Below are 18,444 nucleotides of genomic sequence, written 5' to 3' on the forward strand. Positions count from 1 at the left end.
TTGTAACTGGGACCCATTTCTATGGGTAAACAATCACGGCTTCTTTTTCCAACTTTCAACAAAAAGCAAAGGACTGGGAAAACCAGCGGGGCCATTCTAAAACTGGCTAAAGTTCATGAAAATGCACATTCTGAAGACCAAGGGCATTTTCCAAAACAAACTAGAACTTTTCCCTTCGATAGTCTATTTTACAACCAGTGAAGTAGATCCCACGAGGACCTCCACTTCTTTGGAAAACTACAAAGGAATATAATATGGCAGAGGTACAGTATTAGATTAGCACAACGTGTACATAAGCAAAAAAGCTCCACTTCCCACTCTTTACAAACTCGACGGTGACCAGAAGGTAGTTTTTCACTTAAGATCTTTGAAACCAAGCAGTTAAGTGAAAAATTCCAAGACAACTTTTGGAACGGTTTAATGGACAGAATAGAAGTACACACGTGAGTTTTCAAATCAAGCCGATGCTTTGAAGACTAGCGTGAAAGTACACACACCTCACGATGAGAATAAGATCAGATGGCAGAAGGCAAAACTCTCGGTCAGAGGGTGTGGAGGGAGGGGCGCATGTGACAGAGGAAGGGCTCTGGGACTGAATTAGCGAGATGTGTTCCACTGATGTCTTCAGTTCCAGGCTCCCCAGGCCTGAGTCGGTGGCTTGGGACAAACATGGTATTTGGTCACAAAGTGCAACAGTAGAGACCTGCTGTGTCTGGAATGGGGAGAGAGCTTGGAACCCTGGGGACACTGGAGACACTCAACGCTACGATAATGAGGATAAATGTGTGAGGAAACGAGGGTGCCCGTGAGGCTGCGTGCTCTCTTACGACAGGCACCAAGCAAATCACAACATACGATGAAAAATTACTCGATTTACTACTTTGGTGGGAAGAGCTGAAGTAGCTACATGAACGTTTCTCTGGGAAAGGTCCAGCACTGGAGGAACTGTGGTGTCGGCGTCGCACTCAGAGTTGGTAGAGGAAAGGAGCTCAGAGGTTGACTTGCGCAAGATGATCTTTCTTCACAGAGAGGACCAAAGCATTCAGTTCTCTAGAAAGTTCTATTAGTCTTGATCTTGTCTCTATAAAGAAAATAATGAGGATAGCCATAGTGAGTTTGAGTATAACCTTCTCTCTCTTAACCAAGACTTACTCAAAGTATTTATAGTTATAGTGATCATTCAAAAACCCTTGCCTTATCTCGGAATTATTCTCTATGGTTACTACAGAAAATGAATTACTCTTTAATTACCACTAGATACTTTAACACAGTTTTTTACTCTTAGTCAAAAACCTGATGAGAAATGAGGCATGACTGCTAACAACTACAGGGTTTTGTTTGTTTATTGTTTTTTTTATCCTCACCCGAGGATATTTTTCCATTTTTTGTACAGATAGAGGGGGAGGGAGAGAGAGAGAGAGAGAGAGAGAGAGAGAGAGAGAGAGAGAGAGAAACATCGACGTGAAGGGACACATCGAGTGGCTGCCACCCGCACGACCAACCAGGGCCGGGGACAAACTGCAACCGAAGTACGTGCCCTTAGCGGGAACCGAACCCGGGTCTCTCCAGACCGCAGGCCGACGCTCTAACCGCTGAGCCAAACTGGCCAGGGCCAGGGGTTTTTTTTTGGAAGGTGATGAAAATGTTCTAAAATTAGATGCTGGTGAGGGTCACACGACTCTGTGAATATACTAAATACTACTGAATTGCACACTTTAAAATGGTGAGTTTCATGGTGTATGAATTATATCTCAATGAAACTGTTGTTAAAAATCTGATTAGAGCCCTGGCCAGTGTGGCTTAGTTGGTTGAGCGTCATCTCATGCACCAGGAGGTCGCTGGTTCAATTCCCCTTCAGGGCACGTGTCCAGATTTTGGGCTCAATCTCCAGTTGGGAGCATGCACAGGAGGCAGGCGATCAATGCTTCTCATTGATGTTTCTATTTCTCTCTCCCTCTCCCTTCCTCTCTGTGAAATCAATAAAAAAATATTTTAAAAAATGTTTTTCCTTTTTTTTTTTTATTTTAGAGAGAGAGGAAGGGAGAGGGAGAGACAGATAGAAACATCAATGAGAGAGAACATCGACTGGCCGCCTCCTGCATGCCCCCCACTGGGGATTGGGGCCACAACCTGGGCACATGTCCTGGCTGGGAATCAAACAGGCAACCTCTTGGTGCATGGGTCGACACTCAACCACTGAGCCACACCGGCCGGACAATAAAAAGTATTTTAAAAAATCTGATTAGCCCTGGCCATTTTGGTTCAGCGGTTGGAGCGTCGGCCTGCGGTACAGAGAGACCCGGGTTCGGTTCCCGCTAAGGGCACGTACCTCGGTTGCAGTTTTCCCCGGCCCTGGTTGGTCGTGCGGGTGGCAGCCACTCGATGTGTCCCTTCACATCGATGTTTCTCTCTCTCTCTCTTCCTCTCTCTCCCTCCCGCTCTATCTGAACAAAAAGTGGAAAAATGTCCTCGGGTGAGGATGGGGGAAAAAAAAAAAAATCTGATTAGAAAAAAATTTTTCTTAGAATTTCTCATTCACCTAGTGAATTTACCATACCTACTACTTTCCCAAGATCACCACCAATTATCCTACTTGTATAATTTAACAATTATAATAGTCAAGCTAACTATTTTAGAATTTTAAAAATTGCCTTTGGCTAAAATATGTCTAATAACACATGAGAAATGAAGACTCATACTTAATTACTACACAACCTGATAAACTACTTAGAGTTTTAAAATTGCCTTTAAAACAATAATCAATTAGAGCCATCCTTTTACAATTCAAATGGATGTTATTATTTATAAAGACTGCTTCTGGCCCTGGCCAGTTTGGCCCAGTGGTTAGAGTGTTAGCCTATGGACTAAAGGGTCATGGCTTCAATTCTGGTCAAGGGCACGTACCTGGGTTGCAGGTTCGATCCTGGCCCCAGTCGGGGTTGTGTGGGAAGCAACCAATTGATGTGTCTCTCCCACATTAATGTTTCTCTCTCTCCCTCCCTTCCACTCTATCTAAAAATCAATGGAAAAATATCCTCAGGTCAGGATTAACAACAACAAAAGGACTGCCTCTATACTACCTAAACAGCTCCCCCATCAGAGCAACAGTTTGAATTCATTGGTCACACTGATGCCCAACATGTTGCTTGACTCACATACAGACTGAAAGTGGAATCAAGGGAAACTGATGCAGGTGTTTCAAGGTGATTTAGCTTAACCTTGGCCAGGGATCGGTGTGTGTGTGTACACATTCATACCCACGTGTGTGTTTGCACTCACATGCTCAAACCAAGCTCCTCTAAATTGCATCATTTGAGGTAAGTGACCAGTCCTGCAGTATTGCTCAGAGGTCCATCACAACAGGTCCATAGACAAAGACAATACGTCAGTATAGATACCCTTTATATCATTCATCAGAAAGACCAAAAGCTATAATGGTACAAAACTACAAAGCTATATAAACTATGTTTGCACACAAATACCTTTCTGTTGCATTATGTTAACACAAGGTTTTGAGGGTAAGAAGAAATATATACAATTAAACTATATTAGGGAGAAACATTGCAATGCTGAATTTGAATACAAAATATTAGGATGATTGGTTATTTTTAAGTGTCCAGTTCAGCAGTATTAAGTGCATTCATATGATTGTGCAACTAATCTCCAGAACTTTCTCATCTTTCCCAGCTGAAGCTCTCACCCCATTAAACAACAACTCCCCATTCCCCTGGCTGCTACCATTCTAACATCCATCCCTATGAGTCTGACTACACTGGGTACCTCATGTAAATGGACTCGTGTAGTATTTGTCCTTTTAGGTCTGGCTATTACCCTCAGCCCAATGACCTCGGGTTCATCCATATTATAGCGCGTGTCAGAACTTCATCCCTTTCAAAGGGAGAGTAGTAATATTCCATTGTGTGGATATGCCATATTTCTTCATCTTAATCGATCATTTGAACTTTATTTTTCCAGTTTCAACCCACAGGTTTTCTCTAACTTTTTTTTTTTCCTGTCAAGCTCTATGGATGATGATAAACTACCAATTCAGTAACTTTACATATAATTCACAGCTGGGGAACTCCACTCACTGCTGTTGAGACCTCCACAGGGCAAGAACTCCGGGGACAGCAGGGCCTCTATCTCAACGGCTACTCTGCCTACCCAATTCTTGCTCTCTCCTGTCTAGGGTGACAAAACTGCTCCAATATTTCTTGAGGGGTCACTTTGCTTTTCCAGGGATAAAGGCAAAGAAGACTTGGCTGAAGTATCAATGGTCTGACTGGCACATGTGGGGGAAAATCAGCTACTGCAGAGTAGAAAGCGAAGTCAACTATTACTGTTTTGCCTTGTATTTTGAAGCGTCCCTGGGCTCTCTGCTGGGATTGCTCCAGTCATCGGCTTCAGGCGTGGTCTTGTAATGACGCCACGCTGACTTGTTGAACACCGGAAGCCTCTCAAATGATTCACTTGAAAGAGCCTAATGAAAAAAACAGACACCAAAGGGCCACAGTGTCATTTGTCTCACATGAAATACAAATCCAAAGTTTATTATTTCAAATGTTAGACACCTTAGCACATATTTTTTGAATTGTATTAAAATTATAGTATTTTAGCCCTGGCCAGTTTGGCTCAGCGGTTAGAGCGTCGGCCTGCGGTCCTGAGAGACCCGGGTTCGGTTCCCGCTAAGGGCACGTACTTCGGTTGCAGTTTGTCCCCGGCCCTGGTTGGTCGTGCGGGTGGCAGCCACTCGATGTGTCCCTTCACGTCGATGTTTCTCTCTCTCTCCCCCTTCCTCTCTCTCCCTCCCACTCTATCTGTACAAAAAATGGAAAAATATCCTCGGGTGAGGATAAAAAAAAAAAAAAAAAAAATTATACTATTTTAGTCAGTTACTTAGACTGGCTAGACAAAATGGAAGCTTTTAGAAAGGAATAAAAAACATGCACTCATTCAAAGCCAGTACTGATGCACACATAACCAGAGCAAAAAAAGCATGTGAATCTAGCTAATACTGCTTTGAGATACTTTTGACTAGGGGGTCTTAGACCAAGCACCATTGTTCACTGGGCAACTGTTCTCCCAAAGTGCCCGGGAAAAAAAATTTTCATACATACTAGATTTATAAGCATAAACCCATAAAGTGTTATCAAATATCATGCCATTCAAATATACTGGCATCTAAGATTAATACTCCAAATAACTGGTTAAGTTATGGTATGATGTACTACTACATGCGCCCTGGCCGGTTTGGCTCAGCGGTAGAGTATCAACCCACAGACGGATGAGTCATGAGTTCAATTCCGGTCAAGGGCATGTACCTCGGTTGCGGTTTGTCCCCAGCCCTGGTCAGGGTCGTGTGGGAGGCAACCAGTTGATGTGTCTCTCTCACATCAATGTTTCTCTCTCTCTCCCCCCGTCCCCCTCTTCCTGCCCTCTCTCTCCCTCCTACTCTAATGGAACAAAGACAGAAAAATGTCCTCGTGTGAGGATTAATATTATAACATATAACACACTATGCAGCCATTAACCGATATGGAAAGATCTCCGTGCTATACTGGAAAGTAAAAAAAAAGCTAAATGCTGAAATCATTTGTGTGAAAAAAAATTAGATTTTTCTAGGAAGATCCACAAGAAACTGGTACCTGTGGTTACATCTGAGAAACAGAACAGGGTGACTTAGGGCCAGTGGTGGCAGAGACTTGTTTTCCTTTTTATAGCATTAAAATGTTGTAGTATGTGCCTATATTCCTATTCAGAAAATACTTCAAATATTCTAGATTTTAGAGATAAAAGTCTAACACCACCAATGAATGAGAAAACCTGTGTTACAGAGAACTTTGTTATTAGATTAGCCTTCTAAATAACCATATTATGATTACCGAATTCTTATAATGTTGGGAAAGCCAGCAAGTTTTTAAAGCAAAAGACTAAAAGACTCCAGTTTCTGATAATCTGTCGCCTTCTAGATGGATCCTCTCAACGGATCCGCAATCTTTTGAAAATCACAACTTTGAATTATGGTTTTAAAAATCAATGCCCTTATTCTTTGTATCTCCATATTTCATATTTTGCTATATCTGAGTGTAAAACCAAGAGTGGGACATAACATGGTTTTCACATAAAACTAAAGTCGAGCTGAGCTGAATATAAGAGATGACAGATGCTATGGTCTATTATCTAGTAGTTATTAGAACTTACAGCTTTAAAGCGTAGATGCCTTCATATTAACAGAAATAAAATGCAGTACCTTCAAATAAATTACAGCATCTGTACCCACTCCTTCCATAGAATACAGTTTTAGATCTCCTTGGAAATATCTGGCATACAGACGAGAGATTGGCAAGCCATAACCAAATCCAGCCTACAGAGGGAAGAAAATGAATTCAGTGAGACAGGCACACATGCTAACACGTTTGGTATGAGGATCATTCAAGATTAAAATAAATTCTTGATTCAGGTTTAAAGAAAACAAACGATTGATTCAGATTCTACAATGACATCTATGCTCATCTATGGCAAACAATCTATTTTCACTCTACAAAAATACTTCTCATAAGTTTGGAAAATAATAGAAATACTGCAATTTTTGACCAACGCTGTCTTAGCACTTGAAAGCACATTTTGAAAGCAAATCCCAAATCAAGTGGACTTTGAACTGGCAACAAAACTAAACCACATCATTCCCAAGTTTCATTATCAGACTCCCTTGCTCTTTTGAAGCAAAACTTAATTGAATAGCACAGGTGTATAAATCTACCAGTACCAAGGCTAATGCATTGAAAAGAAAACCATTTCCTGAGCGGCTACTTCCTAAGGTTCTGGGAATCCTACAAGATTTGGATATATGGCTGTCCGTGTATTTTTAGAGACAAGAAAAGAGTTCCAGTACCCACCTAGATCTCTACATCACGGAACCCTGACGATTGGTAACAGGTTGTTGAAAACCAAAAAAGGTCTCGGGTATGGACAAGAACAATAAGAACAATTGAGACTGACTTCACTTGCGCTGGGGTAGAGGGGAAGACGCTGTGCCACAAGCTTCGGTCCCTCTGATTAAATCCACTGCCAAGGTTAACGAAGGAGGTGGCGGGGTAACGTACCCTACAGTGGTAGTTGCGTGGGCTTAAGGTGCAGATACACCTAAGTTGAAACCCACTTTTTGTGAAATTCTGAGCAATTTACTGCACCTCCGTGAGACTGTTTTCTCATTGGAAAATATAATTTTAAAAAACCTTAGAAAACGTAACAAAACTAACTACGTGGAAATTGCTATTATGGCTACTACATAACACAATTCTACCAAGTTACATGGATTTCTACCATCTTTCCTAGATTTCTTCCATGGTGGGACCTAACTCAAAGGGCCAGGTGTGACAGAGGAGTGCACCCCGTCATTTAAGGGCATTAAGACTGGCAGGCCCTGGCCGGTTTGGCTCAGCGGTTAGAGCGTCCGCCTGCGGTCCGGAGAGACCCGGGTTTGGTTCCTGCTAAGGGCATGTACCTCGGTTGCAGTGTGTCCCCGGCCCTGGTTGGTCGTGCGGGTGGCAGCCACTCGATGTGTTCCTTTCACATCGATGTTTCCCTCTCTCTCTCTTCCTCTCTCTCCCTCCCACTCTGTCTGTACAAAAAATGGAAAAATGTCCTCGAATGAGGATAAAAAAAAAAAAAAAAAAAAAGACTGGCAGAATGTGGCCAGTCGTGAAGACAAAATATCCACCGTGGTGACTAAGATCACTGTGGTAAAGAAACCAGCATAGCCCTGGCCGGTTTGGCTCAGCGGTTAGAGTGTCGGCCCATGGACCAGAGAGTCCCAGGTTCAGTTCCCGCTAAGGGCACATACCTCAGTTGCAGTTTGTCCCCAGCCCCGGTTGGGGTCCTGTGGGTGGCAGCCAGTCGTTGTGTCTCTCTCACATCGATGCTTCTCTCTCTCCCTCCCTCCTGCTCTATCTGAAGATAAATGCAAAAATGTTCTCAGATGAGGATTAAAAAAAAAAAAAAGAAAGAGAGAAAGAAACCAGCACAGCCCAGGAAGAGGCCGAGGAAATCGGCCTCCTCCATCCAGCAAGGCCCAGACCTTGGGGCCAAGGCAGTCCTGCCTGTGTGGAGACAGGCAAGCCCAGAGTTCTGCAGAATGCAGAGGCGGGCCCTTTAATTCGGACTGGGTGAGGTTCAAGAAAGTTTTCCCAGGGTGCCAAAGGATCAATGGGAGTTGGCTACGAGTACATTTCTGAACAAGAAATGCATGTGTCACCTGGCCGGTGTGGCTCAGTGGTTGAGTGTCGACCCATGCACCAAGAGGTCGCCGGTTTGATTCCCAGTCAGGGCACACACCCAGGTTGTGGGCCCGATTCCCAGTGGGGGGCATGCAGGAGGCGGTCAATCGATGTTCTCTCTCATCGATGCTTCTATCTCCCTCTCCCTTCCTCTCTTTCTAAAAAAAAAAAAAATCAATAAAATATTTAAAAAAAGAAATGCATGTGTCAAGGCACAGAGCTGTAATACAGTGAGGTGTTTGGGGAGGAAAGTGTTTTCTAGTAGTACATGTCCACATGCCCACTTTAAAGCCGAGGACAGTTTACTAGCTGGAAGAGATGTTACTAGAAACATTTATTTACAAGGAGAGGCCGTACGGTACACGGAAAAAACACAGACATAGCCAAGGCTGTCATGAGCTCAATGACCTTGGGCAAGGCACTAAGCTTATTTTCCCATCTATACAACGGGAGCGTGTGCACACATATTTTTTCAGGTCTCTTAATTCAAGTGTTGTTTCATTAACAAATCAGTACAACAGCTAAATAGACGATACATAGTCCTTTTAAATAACTGGGGGAGGCTCTAGATTTGCTTGGAGTGATTTTTTTTCTCCCCTTCTGACATGTATTTAAAGTAGGTACCAGAGCCTGGTCAAGGCAGTGCCTTTCGAAATTGATCGTTCATGAATTTTCCTGAATCCAATGTAAGTGACTCCCTCCCCGTTTTCAACATGCTGAGTTAATAAACTCTGTCTCAAATAAACAATGCAAAGTGTTAGATTTTATTCATACAAATAAAATATAATCTTACGTGCTTACCAGTCAGGTAGGACTTGAAAATGAAGCTTAATTTATACCCTGAACCATTTTGCAGACTGATAGATGTTGCTGTGTTTAATGACAAAGGGTTCAATTGTTGTTTGTCAATTAGAAACACTCAGCAGGGGAAGAAAGTGTGGCCCTACCAGGATCTCCATGCTGCCATGGTAACCAGACTTTTCTCACTGCCTTAATAGGGCTGAAGGTTATTTCCAGAGTGAGGCAGAAAGGGCTCTGAAAATGCATACGCCACCTATCTGTTTCCTGCTTATGTTATTTAATATACAAGTGGAATGTGTTCATAATTTAACGTTTTAATTATATACACAAATTTGGCGGGGAAGTGCCAGGGCCCGGGGCGATTTGGCCCTCTCGGGCACGCACGCCCAAGTGCCAGGACCACGCTGCAGCCGTACACGCAGCGCTGTTCCTTTGCTCACCCGCGATTCAGCCTCCACCCCCTCCAAGGGTAGCGCCGGGCGCTCAATGGTGCTCCCGTAGCCCTCGTAACCACAGGGACACGCCTTTTCTCTCTATCTGGGAGTAAGGCACTGAGCTCTGAGTGGGTCTCAGACGCAAATCACAGAATGAATCTGAGTCCAAAGGATTCACAAAGCAAGTAGCAATGGCATAAAAGTCTCCTTCCTCCAAACCACGGGGGGAACATTCCAGCGCAGCGAGGCTCAGCCCAGCCCCGGCGGAGGCCCTGCTCACACGAACGGGCTTTCAGTGAAGATGCTTACCAGAGGCGCAGCTCTTGTAGGCTCCAGGCTTGGTCTAGGAGCAGTTGAATACATGTAGTTAAAAAGACGATCTATTTTTCTAAGGGGGACGCCACCACCTAGGTCGCTGATCTGCAATGAAGGAGGAAGAGGAGGAACAGGAGGAGAAAGAGTCATTCTATACTTAGTAGGAGGCAACAAGTTTATTAAATAAAGTCCATATGAGATTACTCTCAAACGTACAGGGGCTTTGAACCCCCAATGAAATATGGTTCCTTTGTGAACAGCATAAAACAAAGGAGGCAGGGAAGTGCTGCTGGATTCCACAGGCTTGAGTTCAAGACCCCGTTTATGCCCTGGCTGGTTTAGCTCAGCGTAGGCCCGCAGACCAGAGAGACTTGGGCTTGGGTCCTACTAAGGGCATGTACCTTGGTTGCAGTTTGTCCCTGGCCCCAGCTGGGGTCATGTGGGTGGCAACCACTGGATGTGTCTCTCACATCGATGTTTCTCTCTCTTCCTTCCTCTATCCCTCCCGCTCTAACTGAAGATAGATGCAAAAATGTCCTCGGGTGAGGATTTAAAAAAAAAAAAAAAAAAGACCCTGTTTAGCTCCCTGAAAAACGGAGCATTAATGAAGTTTAAATGAGATCACTTTAGCCAAGATCTACTACAGTACTTACAGATATGACACTCAGTAAATGTCAGCTTTGTTCCCTTCCCTCTGATCCCTCAATGTCTAGATACTATGAAATAAACTCACAATGAAAGTATATGTGCAAATAAACCAGTTACCTTAATGGACAAGTCTTCTTTACCCAGAGTGACAAGGGTTTTAACAGATGGGTAGGCCTCTTTTCTATCTTCATAGAGTTCAACTGTTGCTCTCATTGAGTTCTGAAATAATAAGACCTTTTCTTTTTAGCATAATACTGATTCACAAACCACACTTAAAAAAAAAAACTCACATGAGGTTACTTATGCACAATTTTTTGTGTGGGGGAAATATCAGTTGTATTTATATGGCATTTTTCCCCCTCTTAAGAACTTAGCTAAATGAGTGTTCGGATCAAGGAAACGCTTCCAGATGCTTTGTTTTTCTTTTTGTTGTTGTTGTTGATTTTCACCTCACTAAAGTCCCATCTACCATATTGCATACCTATCCTTTCCTTCCTTTTTTCTTTTTGTTTTGCTTTAGGGCATTCAAACCATTCAACTTCCAACCAAGAGGAATGTCTTAATCACAGGGGATGAGGCCGCAGAGGCTCACTGATGCACTTGAAATCCTGCTTATCATTCTGCAGTCACAGAGCGCCTTTCCTCAAAGAACGTACAGAACCTACTTCCCACAGAAATCAATCATTTGGCTGGGGGAAAAAATGGAAGAAATGTCAGTTAAGAAGTTCTGAGCCCTGGCTGGTTTGGCTCTGTGGTTAGAGCATCAGACTGAGGGGTCTCAGGTTTGATTCCAAGTCAGGGGCGGCATGTGCCTGGGTTGCAGGTTCAATCCCTGATCCCGAGGGGTCTTGCAAGAGGCAGCTGGTTGATGTGTCCCTCTCTCTCACATTGATGTTTCTCTCTCTCTCTCTCTCTCTCCCCCTCCCTCCCTCCCTTCCACTCTATCTAAAAATATCAATGGGAAAGTATCCTCAAGTGAGGATTAACAACAACAAAAAGAGAAGTTCTGAAAACTGGGGAAAAGGGGTAGGGTTTGCTAGAATATTATTTCCCTTCCCATCATCCTGCTGCCCCTCTTTATCAGTGGGTGTGCATCATGGGGGTGGGAAGGGTGGCGTGGCTCAGTGGCTTATGGAGACGGTGCTTGTCTTCACCATAAATTACAAGCAGTGTTCTCTGAAACTCAAAGAAAAATGGATACACAATAATCCCAAAGCACATTTTAGTAGCTTTCCAGTTAGAAACAACAATAAGAAATTCAACACTGATATCAGGCAGGTAGGGGGTAAAAAAAAAAAAAAAAAAAAAAGTTCTGAAAAAGCCACAGCTGTTGAAGACAAGGTTCACAACCGAATGCCCATCTCGACCTTCGAGTGTTACATCAGTAACAGTGTAGTTTTGGGAAGTAAATCAACATAACTGATTTTGGGGCGTTCTATGTAGGGTTTCACACATATTGGAAGAAATAAAATTTTAGCTCAAATGCCTTGTGCCTGTAACACTGCTACTATAAAGGCCATTGGCTACCGGTTAACAAAAGCAACAGCTTAAGCCGGAGAGTCTAAAGACTCTTTTTTGGGGGAGGGGGTTCCTTTTTGGTTTAGCCCTTCCCCATCTTTCTCCTCTGCATCCGTCAGATCTTCTGAACTGACTCAAATATGTAAAAGGGTTGCAATAGCTCTCAGGACTAGAACAACTACTGATGCACCAGCACAGTTAATGTTCAGAGGCATAAAAATGCATAAAATATTGTTATTTGGACCTGGCTACCATCAGTAAAGCCTTTGCCAGGTTTGGAAATGAAAAAGCATATCTAATCTAACTGAAGAAAAAACTGTGGATTTTACATAAAATCACTAAAGTACAATTAAGCCTCAAAATCAATATGTACTAATATTCACGAAAACTACACTGTACACAGCAATTTTTCATCTCACAGTGTACAAATTATAAAACCCACAGGATATCAGAAATAGAATTTTTAAAATGGTTATGCAAAACCTTTTTCTTATGCAAATCTAATGAATCCATTATGCCCTGAATCAAAGTAATTTAAAATGAAGACTTCTTCCCATGTTGTTAAATTCCACTTACCTTGAACAACTCAAATAGCATGTGAAACAGATGGGAGGGCACATAAACTACCTGAATAGGTTTGCCTGGAGCTTTGGCTGAAAACAGAGACAAAACCATCAATGAATAAGGACCCAAACTAGAAGAACGTAAAAAACGTTTACATTCTATTTTCTGAGGACACAAAAAGGGATTGCACAAAAGGCTAACTTAGGTTTTCACCTCTCAAGGCAGGGCTGGGCAAATGCTTTGGAAGTCCAACAAATTTGAGGTAAAATCCAGTTCCTTTACTTCCCAGCTATGTGATCCTGGGCAAAGTACTCAATTGCTTTCGAACTTAGTTGAGCGAAATTAGAATATAATCACCTATGCCATAATGTTCTGAGCATTACATAAGCCCAATCTGAGTATCGCTCGGTGTTCTTCACACTGGGAGACACCCACCCACTGACGCCAGTCATCAGCGGGGGGAATGTGAAGCCACAGAGGAAAAGGGGCACATCTTTTTGGTGATGTGGACTAAACTGTGATGTTAAATTACGATAAACAAGGCATATTATAGAGTAGAATGTAAGATTCACATAACCTTTTTCTACCAGCAGCTAGCAGACAGAGACCTACAGTCCCTTCTCCTTGCATGAGGGATTTTCTGGGGAAATCTAAGAAATCCCAAATTCCATGTCATGCACTAAGAACAGCATGAGCTAGAGTAGATGCTAGAAAACATAGTCCTCGTGACCCGAAATCACTTAAGAAACTGAAACTATGTGAACTTCCTCAAGTAGAACACAGACATACCTGTGTTACAATTTCAACCTAACTGCTTCCTCTACACAATGAATAGTATAAAGTACAGAGAACGTTAGTTTGGTTCTTAGCAGTTTACAAAGAGCTGGAATATACATTATCTGACTGAATCCTCGTGACAATATTGTGTGGCTCATGGGGTGGGTGGCATTTTTACGGGTGAGGACACAGGCTTTGCACAGGCTACGTGATTGCCCACCATAACAGAAGAGGTGCTGAAATTGGACACCTGAACCAAGAGCTTTTGATTCTAAAATCTGAACTCTTTGAGGATTGGTTATATTTGAAATTATTAAGGTAATATATACAAAAGATTTCAAAATTTGTTACAAAGAAGAAAAGAACAAGTCCCTTCACCCTTTCCCATCTCACCCCACCATCTGCACCCAGAGGCAGCCACTCATTACTATTTTTGCTCTAGTCTTTTGGTTGATAATATTTACATTCTATATTGTGACCCTAATGAACTCTTCTGTACTCTGACTACAGATTCTAGTTTTGATGTTGGTAACATCCTAAGTAGGAAAATACTGATCACTGCAAAGCAGCCACAACGCTTCCTCCCTCTAGTCCAATGACATGATTCATGCATCACTTGAAGAAGAACGCTCTTGCCTGGCTGGTTTGGCTCAGCAGTTAGAGCACCGGCCTGTGGATCAGAGAGTCCCGGGCTCGGTTCCCACTAAGGGCATGTGCCTCAGTTTCAGTTTGTCCCCAGCCCCGGTTGGGGTCATGTGGGTGGCAGCCAGTCAATGTGGCTCTCTCACATCGATGTTTCTCTCTCTCCCTCCAGCTCTATCTGAAGATAAATGAAAAAAAAATTGTCCTTGGGTGAAGATAAAAAAAAGAACAACGCTGTCAGTCTTAAGGTTAAATGGATTCTCCTTATCAACCTCCAACTGCTCAAAAGCAGACTACCCTTTTAAGTTGTCAAATATTTGGACCATGACTTTCTGATACAGTTTCCAGTGATACCTCGGTTCTCGAACATAATTCGTTCCAGGAGGACGGTCAAGAACCGAATTGTTCGAGAACCAAAGCAATGAAACCCAATAGGAAAGCGTGACTCTCTCCACAAAGCGTGACTCTCTCTCTGCACTCACACTGATGGCGCAAGCAAGGCGCGCTGGGCCGAATGAACGCCATTCGGCTCAACTCGGCTCATCTTGGAAGTTCGAGTTCCAAATATTTGTTCGGATTCCAAGACAAAAGTTTCTCGAATCTCCTGGTCGAATACCGATTTGGTCGAAAACCGAGGCGTTCGAGAACCGAGGTATCACTGTATTTCCTGGAGCTTCTAACTATCCTTCCTCTTGGGTAACTGGACAAGAAACACATGCTTTGCTCCCCATATCACTAAGATTTTCCAGCTTCTTATTCTATTGCATGGTGTTCACTCATTGTTAAAGACTTTTCAAATTAGACTCAACTGCTTTCCAAACATGCTGCATAGCTACCATCCTCAAATCACTGTTTTTTTTCTAAGAATTATTTTAATTTTTTTTCCTTTATTGATTTTAGAGAGAGAGAGAGGAAGTGAGAGGGGGAGAGAGAGAGAGAGAAACATCAGTGAGAGAGAACATCAAGTGGCCGCCTCCTGCATGCTCCCCACTGAGGATCAGGCCCACAACCTGGGCATGTGTCCTGACCGGGCATTGAACCGGCACCAGCCGACTCAAATTACTGTTGATTGAAGTTCTAGAATGTTTTCGCTATCTTCTATCTCTATTAAACACACCATTAAGTTTGTCAGGTAACCTACCTCAAAAAGGTGTGCACGGGAGATCTAGTTCTCAACCCTTTATTTCTCTGATTCCCTTGATTCAAGGTTTGGCTGGGTATAAATTTCTTGATTCAAAATTATTTTCTCTCAGAATGTGGAAAGGGGGGGTGGCCTTCTGGCCATGACAGTAAAGCTGATCAATTTAAGGCCTGTCACGTTTTCGTTCACGCTGCTGGTTTTCACCTGCGGTCTGATACACTTTGGTTGTAATATTCTTGTTGAAGAACGAGGGACTGGATTCATCATTTGAGGTCACTGGTGTTCACTTCTGCCCAGGGCCCTCCCCTAAATGGGAAGGCTGACTTGGAGCACTGTGTCCCTGGTCAGGACTTTCAACCGGCTTTAGGATGAGCAGAGAGTTGGCCTCTGACCGGAGGGTCCTCCAAATGCCTGAATGAAGAGGGCTTTACTGCCCTGGCCGGTATGGCTCAGCGGTTAGAGCGTCCGCCTGCGGTCCGGAGAGACCCGGGTTCGGTTCCCGCTAAGGGCATGTACCTCGGTTGCAGTTTGTCCCCGGCCCTGGTTGGTCGTGCGGGTGGCAGCCACTCGATGTGTCCCTTTCACATCGATGTTTCCCTCTCTCTCTCTTCCTCTCTCTCCCTCCCACTCTATCTGTACAAAAAAAAAAAAAATGGAAAAATGTCCTCGGGTGAGGATAAAAAAAAAAAAAAAAGAGGGCTTTACTTTGGGCTAACAACACTTACACGAACAGCCCAGGTTTTTTTCCGAGGTTGTCCTTGAAGACAGTACTCTGGTTTGGATTTCTGTCCAGGGGAAGCACAGGCAGAAGAGTCCAGGGCTCCCCATCATCCCTCCATGCTCTACCTTACACCACCTTTGAACTAACCCCTACCTTTTCGCTTCCCATCTCAGTCCTTGGCAGCTCCTGGCTCTGCTCCCAGAGCCCCTCCAGGGTACCTCTGGCAATAGATGCCGTCTCTGTTGCTGCCTCCTTTGTGGCGTTCTGCTCTGTCCCCTTCCTCAGCATACTTCCATCTGCTTACCCTCTGGCAGGGGGCGAGATCAGAGGTCCGCGGGCGAACCTCCGGTTTCTTTGCTATTTTTCTTTGTGTTTCATGATCATCATTTTAATGGAGCTCCAGGACTACTCTAAATGTTTAGTCTATCTTGTACCAAAAGGTATGATTAGTTATATAAACAGCCTTCTGAATTCAACCTTTTTACTCCGAATCTCAGGAAAATTAAAATACCTTTGATAGTTTTACTGCGTTGGTTTTGTTTTTTCAGTTCAATCAACGTTCTCTCGGAGACTTCTGCAGACTTGCTCAATTACTTGTACTTTTCTTTGGGAACATTATAGTTTACATGACTTTCCTTCCTTTTAAAACCATATCAAATGTTTGGTCCACAACTCTTCCCTAATCCTGGATCCAGTGGCTTTTATGTAGTGGACTCTTAATAGATATTTTTTTACTTTCTAAAATAAGACACAAATGGAACATGAATTTTCTATCTAAGGGTACATTTAAGAAAAGTCAATGGGAAAAACTGTCCAGGTTTTTCATGTTCAAGATTTAATATAGTCTCTATTTTGTACAGTCATTGCTCCAAATATCATGTATTAAAACATCTAATATGTACCAAGAGAACTCTACATAGGATATAAAATCTTTTATTTTTAGATAAGTCTGTAAGAATGAAAAAAAACTGGAGGCTACACAGAAAAAACTGTATCCAAGGGAAAAGGTAAAGGTGTTAATATCCAAAGTTTGTAAAGAATTCATACAACTCAACACGCTCCAAAAAAGCCCATCCAGTTATAAAACATGAGCAGAAGACCCAAACAGACACTTCTCCAAAGAGGACAGACATATGAAAAGATGCTCACTAATCATGAGAGAGATGCAATTGAAAACCACAATGAGCTATTACCTCATACCTGTCAGAATGGCTACCATCAACAAATTCACACACAACAAGTGCTGGTGAGGGTGTGGAGAAAAGGGAACACTTGTGCACTGCTGGTGGGAATACAGACTGGTGCAGCCACTATGGAAAACAGCATGAGGTTCCTCAAAAAATTTAAAAAATGGAACTGCCTTATGACCCAGTGACTCCACTTCTGGGTATATAGCCAAAGAAACCCAAAACATGAATTCAAAAGAATATATGCACCCCTATGTTCCTAGCAGCATTATTTACAATAGCCAAGATATAGAAGCAGCCCAAGTGCCCATCAATAGATGAGTGGATAAAAAAGCTGTGGTACAGGCTTCAGTAAATGCGGTACTTGCCTCCTCCCACAACCACATCAAAATTACAACTACAGAACTGCCACCATTCAGAACCACCTGAAATCAAGCAGAACATATCCTACAGCTAAGGATATGAAGAAGCAGCCACATTGAGACTGGTAGGAGAGGCAAAGACGTGAACAGGCTGGTCCCACACCCATATGTGGCAGATAAAAATTAAGTGAGCCCTGGCCAGTTTGGCTCAGCAGTTAGAGCATCGGCTTGTGGACTGAAGAGTCGCAGGTTTGATTCCCAGTCAAAAGCACGTACCTCGGTTTCCGTTCAGTCCCTGGCCCCAGTTGAGGTTATGAAGAGGTAACCAATCGATGTCTCTCTCTCACGTTGATGTTTCTTTCTCTCCCTCCCTCCCTCTCTATCTAAAAATCAATGAAAAAATATCCTCGAGTGAGGAGTAAAAAAAAACAAACAAAAAAAAAACTGGGAGAGATATCTCGATTGTGGAAGTACCCCTGAAGAATAAAGGATCCCAGCTCCACACCAAGACCCCTCGGCCAGAGTTCCAGTGCCAGGAAGAAAAGTCCCCATAACTTCTGGCTGTAAAAACCAGCGAGGGTTGAGGCTATGAGAGAGGTTTCTGGAGCCCCGGGTACTCCTCTTAACGGGCCCACACACAGACTTCCTCAGACTGGCTCCCTCTGAGCCCCAGCACTGCGGCAGCCACTTGAAAGGCACCAGACACAGGGAGGAAATGAGTTGTCTGGCATCTGAGCAAGAGGTGCAGGAGGCACCTTTTCTGCCAGACAAAAGTGCTGGCAGAGGCCACTGTCCCATTTTTGAGCCTTTCCCCCGCAGAGCCCACAGACAGGCGTCATATCTGAGTCTGCATCAACCTGGATGTCACTGCTCGTCCTGCCCTGGTGATGCCAAGACCCTGCCCAACCCAACTTTCGGGCCCACCCAAGCTGTTTCCAGTGGCTTTTCCATACGAATGGCCTATTTTGGTTCATGCTTCAGACTTTCCTAAACTCCCTCAAGCAAGCAGCATCTGACCTTGTGTGCCCCATGCCTCTCATTATGTGGCCCCATGCCCA

The 18,444-nt window shown here is 43.5% G+C and overlaps 1 protein-coding gene across 2 annotated transcripts in view; it reads right to left on the reverse strand.

Moving 5' to 3' along the window:
• Window positions 1–266: 266 nt before the first annotated feature.
• The window catches only part of PDK3 (pyruvate dehydrogenase kinase 3), a 78,825-nt gene continuing 60,647 nt past the window's right edge, over window positions 267–18,444 (reverse strand). Inside the window, exons 7-12 of one of the 2 annotated variants that reach the window (XM_036270468.1) lie at window positions 12,569–12,645; window positions 10,592–10,693; window positions 9,821–9,931; window positions 6,251–6,364; window positions 4,349–4,480; window positions 267–1,081 (exon numbers count right to left, since the gene is read on the reverse strand). In XM_036270468.1, coding sequence (XP_036126361.1) covers window positions 1,064–1,081; window positions 4,349–4,480; window positions 6,251–6,364; window positions 9,821–9,931; window positions 10,592–10,693; window positions 12,569–12,645 — 554 coding nt within the window. In that variant the 3' untranslated portion in view covers window positions 267–1,063. Of the gene's footprint in view, window positions 1,082–4,340; window positions 4,481–6,250; window positions 6,365–9,820; window positions 9,932–10,591; window positions 10,694–12,568; window positions 12,646–18,444 lie in introns of both variants that reach the window. The other variant, XM_036270467.1, reaches the window with a different exon arrangement.

The sequence above is a fragment of the Molossus molossus genome, unplaced genomic scaffold (genome assembly GCF_014108415.1).
Source record: "Molossus molossus isolate mMolMol1 unplaced genomic scaffold, mMolMol1.p scaffold_m16_p_2, whole genome shotgun sequence".
Taxonomy (NCBI): Eukaryota; Metazoa; Chordata; class Mammalia; order Chiroptera; family Molossidae; genus Molossus; species Molossus molossus.